Source organism: Convolutriloba macropyga, chromosome 2 (assembly GCF_964194025.1).
Source record: "Convolutriloba macropyga chromosome 2, txConMacr16.3, whole genome shotgun sequence".
Lineage (NCBI taxonomy): Eukaryota > Metazoa > Xenacoelomorpha > Acoela > Convolutidae > Convolutriloba > Convolutriloba macropyga.
In genome coordinates, this window is record NC_134469.1 from 37,545,687 (window position 1) to 37,558,469 (window position 12,783).

General features: G+C 35.1%; 2 protein-coding genes across 3 annotated transcripts in view; both read right to left on the reverse strand.

Annotated features, from left to right (window-relative positions):
* Positions 1–12,783, reverse strand: part of LOC142358640 (uncharacterized) — a 478,284-nt gene that overhangs the window by 41,137 nt on the left and 424,364 nt on the right. The gene's annotated exons all lie outside the window — the stretch shown is intronic.
* The window catches only part of LOC142358639 (protein phosphatase 1 regulatory subunit 21-like), a 169,268-nt gene continuing 158,830 nt past the window's right edge, over positions 2,346–12,783 (reverse strand). The window contains exon 7 of the mRNA XM_075410102.1: positions 2,346–2,992. Coding sequence (XP_075266217.1) covers positions 2,540–2,992 — 453 coding nt within the window. The 3' untranslated portion in view covers positions 2,346–2,539. The remainder of the gene's footprint in view (positions 2,993–12,783) is intronic.

A 12,783-nucleotide genomic window follows, 5' to 3' on the forward strand; every position in this document is an offset into this window, starting at 1 on the left:
GAAGTCATTCAGAAAATTTGACTTTTTCAGCTTTGCTGTGTGAACAAATGTAAAACGAAAAAAGAGCGTCAGACGACGAAACAAAAAAAAACCAAGAGCACCGCAATATAGCTACGCTCAGCTTACAGCTTCGCAGCTATAAACATAACCGACTAACGTCGGGCGAATTAATCTCAAACGACCGGTGAGCGGTTGGCTTGGTCAGTAGGTAGCCACGGGGGGGGCACCGGGGGCTGATGGGGGGCAGCACTGGGTTGGGGGAGGGGGACAACAGCGCGGTGGGGGGGGGGTGGAGGCAATAGTGGGGGTGGGGGTCAACAAGGGGGGGTGTCTCAACCTCTAAGAACCGCCCTTCACACCATAAGTATAAGTATAAGTCTCCAAAACAGTTTGAGCTGAAATAGACCTGAAAGGCTCTAAGAGCACTTAATGCCCGCTGGGCGCTACCTGTTTATCCCATTTTTGAGGACGAAAAGTCAAAAGCGTCAGACGAAAAGTTGGTCCAGCGAAAAATCGCATAAAAAAGACCGACAGGACTAATATAATTGCTACAAACTTCGTTTGAGAGCAATTAAAAACATAGCAGGACAAGTCCTGACGTACAATTCAAAGAATTTTCATTGACTAAACAAAAAACTAGACCTAGAAAGGACTATGAATGGATTGGGAAAACCATTTGGAAAAAAATCCGATCCAAAAAATCGAAAAAACAGAAATCAAAGCGAAATTGCCGCATGTGAACAAAAAACCACTAGCGAGAAAGCGAATTTTTGTTCAAACACCGTTTTCTGACTCTACTTTAAATTTAGAGCAAAAAAATTCACGCCGCAAAACCACTCGCTTTTTTGCTCCATTTTCTGTTTCGGCGTGACCAAAATCACTACTCCAATTTGACTTCAAAAATCATGAAAATGTGTGAACAGATCTTAAAAAAAAACATAGCCGGAAGAATTCCGAAAACGACTCGAAGTGAAAATACATTTAAACGCCATCCAACTAGTCATCAAACAAAACGTGCCTTCACTAATTTATGATTATCTTGAAACAAAGTCATAAACAATAAAATCAAATCTGTTTAAATATGATAAAAAATCTGATCAAATTTTGTTATAAATTGAGATCCCGAAAAACTATCTCTGTCAAAATAACTTCATCGAAACAACTAGTACTCACAAAAACCACTTATGTGAATTTTGAAAAAAAAACACTTTAGGCTAAAATTATGAAAAAAAAGCTCTTAAAAACAACTTTCACTGAAAAACTGGAAAAAGTTAGTAAATTTTTTAATATTTCAAAAACATATAAATCCAACCAAAAATTCCCTTCAGCCAATAGGATATCCAGATGCTCGCAAAACAATAGGCAAGTCATAATAGGCAAAGAAACTTAGCTAAAAACAGAAAACGAAAAACAGCAAAAATTAAGAAAAATAGTTCCAATTTTCGCCATTTTTTTGTCATATTTCTCAACAAAAAATGATTCTTACCCTTAAAACTGTAACCCATTGTTATCATAAAATTGGTCAAGTAGAAGGGGTTTCTTCAATACCCATTTGAGCTAGGAAAACAAAATAATCGTCAAAAAAAACGCAAAAATTAGCCCGAAAATCAGCAAAATACATTAAAAACCTCCGAATTATCATAAAATTCATATGAATTTCCAGAAACCTTCAAAACGCTACCGAAACCAGCCTAATTAAAACAAAATCATAACCAAACCTCCTAACCAAAATAAATGAAAAAAACTGCTTTTAAATGCCGCACGTGAACAAAAAAATTTCGCTCGCTTAGAGAAAATTTTTTCACACATCAATTTCTCGCTCTCTCAAAAACAGCGGTATGAACAAAAACCACTCTCTTTTCGCTCCGCTCTTCACTTTTGTTCAGCGCCAAAATCACTCCAAATTTTTTCACGCGTTTCATTTCCCGCTTCAAAAATCACTCCAATAAAATTGATTAAAAAAAGGACTTCTCCAATACTCCTCTTCGAGTCGTAAAAAAGACAGCGCCCCAATACAATTCAAATTCTTTGAATTGTAAAAAACCAAGAGTACCGCAATATAGCTACGCTCAGCTTACAGCTTCGCAGCTATAAACAAACTACCGTAACGTGATACCTAAAGCAACAAAATTTTGGACTAAATAAATTAGAAAATAATTCTGGGTATACTTCGGCAATTCGCGCAAGCGCCCTCGGTTCTGAGCTCAAATTGCCTCAGGCTTCCCAGAACTATATTTGAACATGGACTAAGTCATTCTCCTTTATTCACAACAAACGAGCTGAGAAATACGAAATTCAATAATGAAAAGATATCAGAAGTCGTGTATGCTCCTCTGAATAGAAAATAGGAATTCAAAAATCAATTTGGGGAATTAAATTATGGCTTACATCCACGTGGCGAATGAAGGCAAGGAAGAAATAGTGAAATGTTTGTATCTCATCATTAGATTATAACAAATATAATAAAATCATATATTGACATTGATAGAAATAAAGCAATGTAAACCTACTTCAATCTCAAAAAGAACCTGGTCTGGCTCTATCTGAAAATGTTTCTCAAATTAGCACCAGCAGACTTCAATGTGTTGGAGCCAATAGCTGCCAGCGAATTGCTAGTACCAGTAGAGAACGAATCCACAGAACCCACACTGCTACCCGCCCCAACAGGCCCAGGAGAGCCACCATTGTTGTGGTTCAAAAAGCTACTACTTTTCTTGGACGACCCGCTGCCTCCTCCTGATGCTCCGGTGCCACTATTGCTGTTACCAGTTCCAGGGTTGAACTGGACCTGAGCAGGGTTAATGAAGTTGGAGGCAGCCCCGTTGGAGGCATCGGTTGTGGACATTTGGGATTGTTTGGCTGCCAGCTGCAGTTCTCTGTAGATGCCTATCTGCTCATTCAGTTCGCACACGTGATCACTCATAGCTGACAGCTGTTGCTGGTAGGACTCTCTAGTAGAGTCTAACTCCTGCTGCTTCAGAATCAGTCTCTCCTACAGCACATCATATCACTTTGTCTAATAATCCCATGCTCATTTACCAAAAGTCTCATTTACCAAATTTCGATTAACAATTTTAATATCAAAGCAAAGCTGAGGCAAACAACAGAAGCTATTCAAAACTTAAAAACCGCAAAATTGTTACTATTGCTTTCATGATGAAACACTCCGGACACATATGAAAGAACCAGCCTATTGATCAAAGCTTGCATGCTGCGATAGATGCTTTCTATATACAGCATAATGATACCGGTGAAGATCAGATGTCGCGCAAAAAACGCTTTACAAAATTTGCATATACTAGACAAATTTTTAAATAGCTTTACGGCTTCACTGCGATGCAGTAAATTATCATCAATTTGCCTGATTACACTTAAATTCACAAATAAAGTTACTCAAGCTTTCAAGAGGTTAGTCATGTGTGTTCAAAAATCTTCACATAATCGACCAAAAGACTCACGCAAAGAAGAGCAAGAAAATGACCTCAATAACACAGACTGAGCTTCTGAACGTTCGTAAAACACTGTTTTGAGCTTTGAAAGCGTGACCAAACGGTCAGATAGAAATGAATGCATCCGACTAACTTTAATACCATAGACGCACAAGTCATCAATAACCAATAGTCTTGCGGAAACCAAAAAGGAATGGACTTTTTAAAAAAAATAGGTAAGAGCACAGTTGACTACTATCGTGATTGCTCAAAATATTATAGGCAAAGCGCAATAAAAATCCATAGATATATGAACAAATAGGAAAATAGCTTATTGATTCATCGAGAAAGCAAATCAGAAAATTAGGACAAGTTTTAGCAAACAATTAAAGATTTTTTTCATCTCGCAGGCAGTACTAATCAAGTTTATAACAGTTAGGCAAAATATAAAAACCAGTTTTCTATAGTTTTTTGAAAAAAAAACTAAATTGTTTTTGGCAAAATGACGCTTCGACAAAAATCATGTAAGTTCGCTAATATAGTTATGGTACAGGTATGTTTTATTGCTATATTGATGTAAGATTTCCTGCTTCCTGCTTTCGCTGTCAGGTGTAAGCAATGCAAAAAACCCTATCGACAACGTAAAAATGTGTAGTAGAAAAACCAGGATGAGATTCATAATTGGATAAACGCATAATCGTTTCACAGCTGTTATTAATTGATAATTATTGGTAAATTTGCAAAAATTACTTTTTTGAGGTTTTTAAGCAATGTTTTGTCTGAGCGCTTTGACGTTTTTGTCCTGGAAATCTTCATGATTTTAATCCACTGAAATCCGTTGCTACAACTTTACTACTAAAGATCAAATGACAAGTGCACGCCAAAATCAATTTGGATCAATGTAATGATCAATTCGACGCTCTAATAACATCATTTGTTACACTAAACTGACACCGTCGATCTTGAAATTTTGTTACAAAAAGCTCAGGTAAACAACAGACGCTATTCAAAACTTAAAAACCGCAAAATTGTTACTATTGCTCTGATGATGAAACACTCCGGACACAAATAAAAGAACCAGCCTATTGATCAAAGCTGGCATGGTGCGATAGATGCTTTCTATATACAGCATAATGATACCGGTGAAGATCAGATGCCGCGCAAAAAATGCTTTACAAAATTGTATATACTGGACAAATTTTTAAAAAGCTTTGCGGCTTCACTGCGATGCAGTAAATTGATAATCAATTTGCCTGATTACACTTAAATTCACAAAGTGAGTTACTCAAGCTTTCAAGAGGTTAGTCATGTGTGTTCAAAAATCTTCACATAATCGACCAAAAGACTCACGCAAAGAAGAGCAAGAAAATGACCTCAATAACCCAAACTGAGCTTCTGAACGTTCGTAAACCGCTGTTTTGAGCTTTGAAAGCGTGACCAAACGGTCAGATAAAAATGAATGCATCCGATTAACTTCAATACCATAGACTCACAAGTCATCAATAACCAATAGTTTTGCGGAAACGAAAAAGGAATGGACTTTTAAAAAAAAGTGGTAAGAGCACAGTTGACTACTATCGTGATTGCTCCAAAAATATTATAGGCAAAGCGCAACAAAAGTCCATAGTTATATAAAAAAAATAGGAAAAAAGCTTATTTGATTCATCGAGAAAACAAATCGGAAAATTAGGACAAGTTTTAGCAAACAATTAAAGATTTTTTTCATCTCGCAGGCAGTACTAATCAAGTTTATAACAGTTAGGCAAAATATAAAAACCAGTTTTTATAGTTTTTTGAAAAAAAAACTTTAATTGTTTTTGGCAAAATGACGCTTCGACAAAAATCATGTAAGTTCGCTAATATAGTTATGGTACAGCTCTGGTTAATTGCTATATTGAAGTAAGATTTCCTGCTTCCTGCTTTCGCTGTCAGGTGTTAGCAATGCCTGGACAATTCGAATCTCCCATTAAAAAGCCCTATAGACAACGTAAAAATGTGTAATAGAAAAACCAGGATGAGATTCATAATTGGATAAACGCATAATCGTTTCACAACTGTTATTAATTGATAATTATTGGTAAATTTGCAAAAATTACTTTTTTGAGGTTTTTAAGCAATGTTTTGTCTGAGCGCTTTGACGTTTTTGTCCTGGAAATCTTCATGATTTTAATCCACTGAAATCCGTTGCTACAACTTTACTACTAAAGATCAAATGACAAGTGCACGCCAAAATCAATTTGGATCAATGTAATGATCAATTCGACGCTCTAATAACATCATTTGTTACACTAACCTTCCGGTAACAAACCTGGTCGGATTTAAGGAAGGCATTTGACACCGTCGATCTTAAAATTTTGTTACAAAAAGCTCAGGTAAACAACAGACGCTATTCAAAACTTAAAAACCGCAAAATTGTTACTATTGCTCTGATGATGAAACACTCCGGACACAAATAAAAGAACCAGCCTATTGATCAAAGCTTGCATGGTGCGATAGATGCTTTCTATATACAGCATAATGATACCGGTGAAGATCAGATGCCGCGCAAAAAATGCTTTACAAAATTGTATATACTGGACAAATTTTTAAAAAGCTTTGCGGCTTCACTGCGATGCAGTAAATTGATAATCAATTTGCCTAATTACACTTAAATTCACAAAGTGAGTTACTCAAGCTTTCAAGAGGTTAGTCATGTGTGTTCAAAAATCTTCACATAATCGACCAAAAGACTCACGCAAAGAAGAGCAAGAAAATGACCTTAATAACACAAACTGAGCTTCTGAACGTTCGTAAAACGCTGTTTTGAGCTTTGAAAGCGTGACCAAACGGTCAGATAAAAATGAATGCATCCGATTAACTTCAATACCATAGACTCACAAGTCATCAATAACCAATAGTTTTGCGGAAACGAAAAAGGAATGGACTTTTAAAAAAAAGTGGTAAGAGCACAGTTGACTATATCGTGATTGCTCCAAAAATATTATAGGCGAAGCGCAATAAAAGTCCATAGTTATATAAAAAAAATAGGAAAAAAGCTTATTTGATTCATCCAGAAAACAAATCGGAAAATTAGGGCAAGTTTTAGCAAACAATTAAAAGATTTTTTCATCTCGCAGGCAGTACTAATCAAGTTTATAACAGTTAGGCAAAATATAAAAACCAGTTTTCTATAGTTTTTTGAAAAAAAACTAAATTGTTTTTGGCAAAATGACGCTTCGACAAAAATCATGTAAGTTCGCTAATATAGTTATGGTACAGGTATGGTTTATTGCTATATTGAAGTAAGATTTCCTGCTTCCTGCTTTCGCTGTCAGGTGTAAGCAATGCCTGGACAATTCGAATCTCCCATTAAAAAACCCTATCGACAACGTAAAAATGTGCACGCCCAAATCAATTTGGATCAATGTAATGATCAATTCGACGCTCTAATAACATCATTTGTTACACTAAACTTCCGGTAAAAAACCGGTCGGATTTAAGGAAAGCATTTGACACCGTCCATCTTAAAATTTTGTTACAAAAAGCTCAGGTAAACAACAGACGCTATTCAAATTTTAAAAACCGCAAAATTGTTACTATTGCTCTGATGATGAAACACTCCGGACACAAATAAAAGAACCAGCCTATTGATCAAAGCTTGCATGGTGCGATAGATGCTTTCTATATACAGCATAATGATACCGGTGAAGATCAGATGCCGCGCAAAAAATGCTTTACAAAATTGTATATACTGGACAAATTTTTAAAAAGCTTTGCGGCTTCACTGCGATGCAGTAAATTGATAATCAATTTGCCTGATTACACTTAAATTCACAAAGTGAGTTACTCAAGCTTTCAAGAGGTTAGTCATGTGTGTTCAAAAATCTTCACATAATCGACCAAAAGACTCACGCAAAGAAGAGCAAGAAAATGACCTCAATAACACAAACTGAGCTTCTGAACGTTCGTAAACCGATGTTTTGAGCTTTGAAAGCGTGACCAAACGGTAAGATAAAAATGAATGCATCCAATTAACTTCAATACCATAGACTCACAAGTCATCAATAACCAATAGTTTTGCGGAAACGAAAAAGGAATGGACTTTTAAAAAAAAGTGGTAAGAGCACAGTTGACTACTATCGTGATTGCTCCAAAAATATTATAGGCAAAGCGCAATAAAAGTCCATAGTTATATAAAAATAGGAAAAAAGCTTATTTGATTCATCGAGAAAACAAATCGGAAAATTAGGACAAGTTTTAGCAAACAATTAAAACATTTTTTTTTCATCTCACAGGCAGTACTAATCAAGTTTATAACAGTTAGGCAAAATATAAAAACCAGTTTTCTATAGTTTTTTGAAAAAAAAACTAAATTATTTTTGGCAAAATGACGCTTCGACAAAAATCATGTAAGTTCGCTAATATAGTTATGGTACAGCTATGGTTTATTGCTATATTGAAGTAAGATTTCCTGCTTTCGCTGTCAGGTGTAAGCAATGCCTGGACAATTCGAATCTCCCATTAAAAAACCCTATCGACAACGTAAAAAGGTGTAGTAGAAAAACCAGGATGAGATTCATAATTGGATAAACGCATAATCGTTTCACAGCTGTTATTAATTGATAATTATTGGTAAGTTTGCAAAAATTACTTTTGAGGTTTCTAAGCAATGTTTTGTCTGAGCGCTTTGACATTTTTGTCCTGGAAATCTTCATGATTTTAATCCACTGAACTCCGTTGCTACAACTTTACTACTAAAGATCAAATGACAAGTGCACGCCAAAATCAATTTGGATCAATGTAATGATCAATTCGACGCTCTAATAACATCATTTGTTACACTAAACTTCCGGTAAAAACCGGTCGGATTTAAGGAAAGCATTTGACACCGTCCATCTTAAAATTTTGTTACAAAAAGCTCAGGTAAACAACAGACGCTATTCAAATTTTAAAAACCGCAAAATTGTTACTATTGCTCTGATGATGAAACACTCCGGACACAAATAAGAGAACCAGCCTATTGATCAAAGCTTGCATGGTGCGATAGATGCTTTCTATATACAGCATAATGATACCGGTGAAGATCAGATGCCGCGCAAAAAATGCTTTACAAAATTGTATATACTGGACAAATTTTTAAAAAGCTTTGCGGCTTCACTGCGATGCAGTAAATTGATAATCAATTTGCCTGATTACACTTAAATTCACAAAGTGAGTTACTCAAGCTTTCAAGAGGTTAGTCATGTGTGTTCAAAAATCTTCACATAATCAACCAAAAGACTCACGCAAAGGAGAGCAAGAAAATGACCTCAACAACACAAACTGAGCTTCTGAACGTTCGTAAAACGCTGTTTTGAGCTTTGAAAGCGTGACCAAACGGTCAGATAAAAATGAATGCATCCGATTAACTTCAATACCATAGACTCACAAGTCATCAATAACCAATAGTTTTGCGGAAACGAAAAAGGAATGGACTTTTTAAAAAAAGTGGTAAGAGCACAGTTGACTACTATCGCGATTGCTCCAAAAATATTATAGGCAAAGCGCAATAAAAGTCCATAGTTATATAAAAAATAGGAAAAAAGCTTATTTGATTCATCGAGAAAACAAATCGGAAAATTAGGACAAGTTTTAGCAAACAATTAAAAGATTTTTTTCATCTCGCAGGCAAGACTAATCAAGTTTATAACAGTTAGGCAAAATATAAAAACCAGTTTTCTATAGTTTTTTGAAAAAAAACTAAATTGTTTTTGGCAAAATGACGCTTCGACAAAAATCATGTAAGTTCGCTAATATAGTTATGGTACAGCTATGGTTTATTGCTATATTGAAGTAAGATTTCCTGCTTCCTGCTTTCGCTGTCAGGTGTAAGCAATGCCTGGACAATTCGAATCTCCCATTAAAAAACCCTATCGACAACGTAAAAATGTGTAGTAGAAAAACCAGGATGAGATTCATAATTGGATAAACGCATAATCGTTTCACAGCTGTTATTAATTGATAATTATTGGTAAGTTTGCAAAAATTACTTTTTTGAGGTTTCTAAGCAATGTTTTGTCTGAGCGCTTTGACGTTTTTGTCCTGGAAATCTTCATGATTTTAATCCACTGAACTCCGTTGCTACAACTTTACTACTAAAGATCAAATGACAAGTGCACGCCAAAATCAATTTGGATCAATGTAATGATCAATTCGACGCTCTAATAACATCATTTGTTACACTAAACTTCCGGTAAAAACCGGTCGGATTTAAGGAAAGCATTTGACACCGTCCATCTTAAAATTTTGTTACAAAAAGCTCAGGTAAACAACAGACGCTATTCAAATTTTAAAAACCGCAAAATTGTTACTATTGCTCTGATGATGAAACACTCCGGACACAAATAAAAGAACCAGCCTATTGATCAATGCTTGCATGGTGCGATAGATGCTTTCTATATACAGCATAATGATACCGGTGAAGATCAGATGCCGCGCAAAAAATGCTTTACAAAATTGTATATACTGGACAACTTTTTAAAAAGCTTTGCGGCTTCACTGCGATGCAGTAAATTGATAATCAATTTGCCTGATTACACTTAAATTCACAAAGTGAGTTACTCAAGCTTTCAAGAGGTTAGTCATGTGTGTTCAAAAATCTTCACATAATCGACCAAAAGACTCACGCAAAGAAGAGCAAGAAAATGACCTCAATAACACAAACTGAGCTTCTGAACGTTCGTAAAACGCTGTTTTGAGCTTTGAAAGCGTGACCAAACGGTCAGATAAAAATGAATGCATCCAATTAACTTCAATACCATAGACTCACAAGTCATCAATAACCAACAGTTTTGCGGAAACGAAAAAGGAATGGACTTTTAAAAAAAAGTGGTAAGAGCACAGTTGACTACTATCGTGATTGCTCCAAAAATATTATAGGCAAAGCGCAATAAAAGTCCATAGTTATATAAAAAAAATAGGAAAAAAGCTTATTTGATTCATCGAGAAAACAAATCGGAAAATTAGGACAAGCTTTAGCAAACAATTAAAAGATTTTTTTCATCTCGCAGGCAGTACTAATCAAGTTTATAACAGTTAGGCAAAATATAAAAACCAGTTTTCTATAGTTTTTTCAAAAAAAAACTAAATTGTTTTTGGCAAAATGACGCTTCGACAAAAATCATGTAAGTTCGCTAATATAGTTATGGTACAGGTATGGTTTATTGCTATATTGAAGTAAGATTTCCTGCTTCCTGCTTTCGCTGTCAGGTGTAAGCAATGCCTGGACAATTCGAATCTCCCATTAAAAAACCCTATCGACAACGTAAAAATGTGTAATAGAAAAACCAGGATGAGATTCATAATTGGATAAACGCATAATCGTTTCACAGCTGTTATTAATTGATAATTATTGGTAAATTTGCAAAAATTACTTTTTTGAGGTTTTTAAGCAATGTTTTGTCTGAGCGCTTTGACGTTTTTGTCCTGGAAATCTTTATGATTTTAATACACTGAACTCCGTTGCTACAACTTCACTACTTAAGATCAAATGAAAAGTGCACGCCGAAATCATTTTGGATCAAGGTAATGATCAATTCGACGCTCTAACATCATTTGTTACACTAAACTTCCGGTAAAAAACCGGTCGGATTTAAGGAAAGCATTTGACACCGTCGATCTTAAAATTTTGTTACAAAAAATGCTTTACAAAATTGTATATACTGGACAAATTTTTAAAAAGCTTTGCGGCTTCACTGCGATGCAGTAAATTGATAATCAATTTGCCTGATTACACTTAAATTCACAAAGTGAGTTACTCAAGCTTTCAAGAGGTTAGTCATGTGTGTTCAAAAATCTTCACATAATCGACCAAAAGACTCACGCAAAGAAGAGCAAGAAAATGACCTCAATAACACAAACTGAGCTTCTGAACGTTCGTAAAACGCTGTTTTGAGCTTTGAAAGCGTGACCAAACGGTCAGATAAAAATGAATGCATCCAATTAACTTCAATACCATAGACTCACAAGTCATCAATAACCAACAGTTTTGCGGAAACGAAAAAGGAATGGACTTTAAAAAAAAAGTGGTAAGAGCACAGTTGACTACTATCGTGATTGCTCCAAAAATATTATAGGCAAAGCGCAATAAAAGTCCATAGTTATATAAAAAAAATAGGAAAAAAGCTTATTTGATTCATCGAGAAAACAAATCGGAAAATTAGGACAAGCTTTAGCAAACAATTAAAAGATTTTTTTCATCTCGCAGGCAGTACTAATCAAGTTTATAACAGTTAGGCAAAATACAAAAACCAGTTTTCTATAGTTTTTTCAAAAAAAAACTAAATTGTTTTTGGCAAAATGACGCTTCGACAAAAATCATGTAAGTTCGCTAATATAGTTATGGTACAGGTATGGTTTATTGCTATATTGAAGTAAGATTTCCTGCTTCCTGCTTTCGCTGTCAGGTGTAAGCAATGCCTGGACAATTCGAATCTCCCATTAAAAAACCCTATCGACAACGTAAAAATGTGTAATAGAAAAACCAGGATGAGATTCATAATTGGATAAACGCATAATCGTTTCACAGCTGTTATTAATTGATAATTATTGGTAAATTTGCAAAAATTACTTTTTTGAGGTTTTTAAGCAATGTTTTGTCTGAGCGCTTTGACGTTTTTGTCCTGGAAATCTTTATGATTTTAATACACTGAACTCCGTTGCTACAACTTCACTACTTAAGATCAAATGAAAAGTGCACGCCGAAATCATTTTGGATCAAGGTAATGATCAATTCGACGCTCTAACATCATTTGTTACACTAAACTTCCGGTAAAAAACCGGTCGGATTTAAGGAAAGCATTTGACACCGTCGATCTTAAAATTTTGTTACAAAAAATGCTTTACAAAATTGTATATACTGGACAAATTTTTAAAAAGCTTTACGGCTTCACTGCGATGCAGTAAATTGATAATCAATTTGCCTGATTAAACTTAAATTCAAAAAGTGAGTTACTCAAGCTTTCAAGAGGTTAGTCATGTGTGTTCAAAAATCTTCACATAATCGACCAAAAGACTCACGCAAAGAAGAGCAAGAAAATGACCTCAATAACACAAACTGAGCTTCTGAACGTTCGTAAAACGCTGTTTTAAGCTTTGAAAGCGTGACCAAAAATGAATGCATCAGACTAACTTTAATACCATAGACTCACAAGTCATCAATAACCAATAGTCTTGCGGAAACCAAAAAGGAATGGACTTTTAAAAAAAATAGGTAAGAGCACAGTTGACTACTATCGTGATTGCTCAAAATATTATAGGCAAAGCGCAAAAAAATCCATAGATATATGAACAAATAGGAAAATAGCTTATTGATTCATCGAGAAAGCAAATCAGAAAA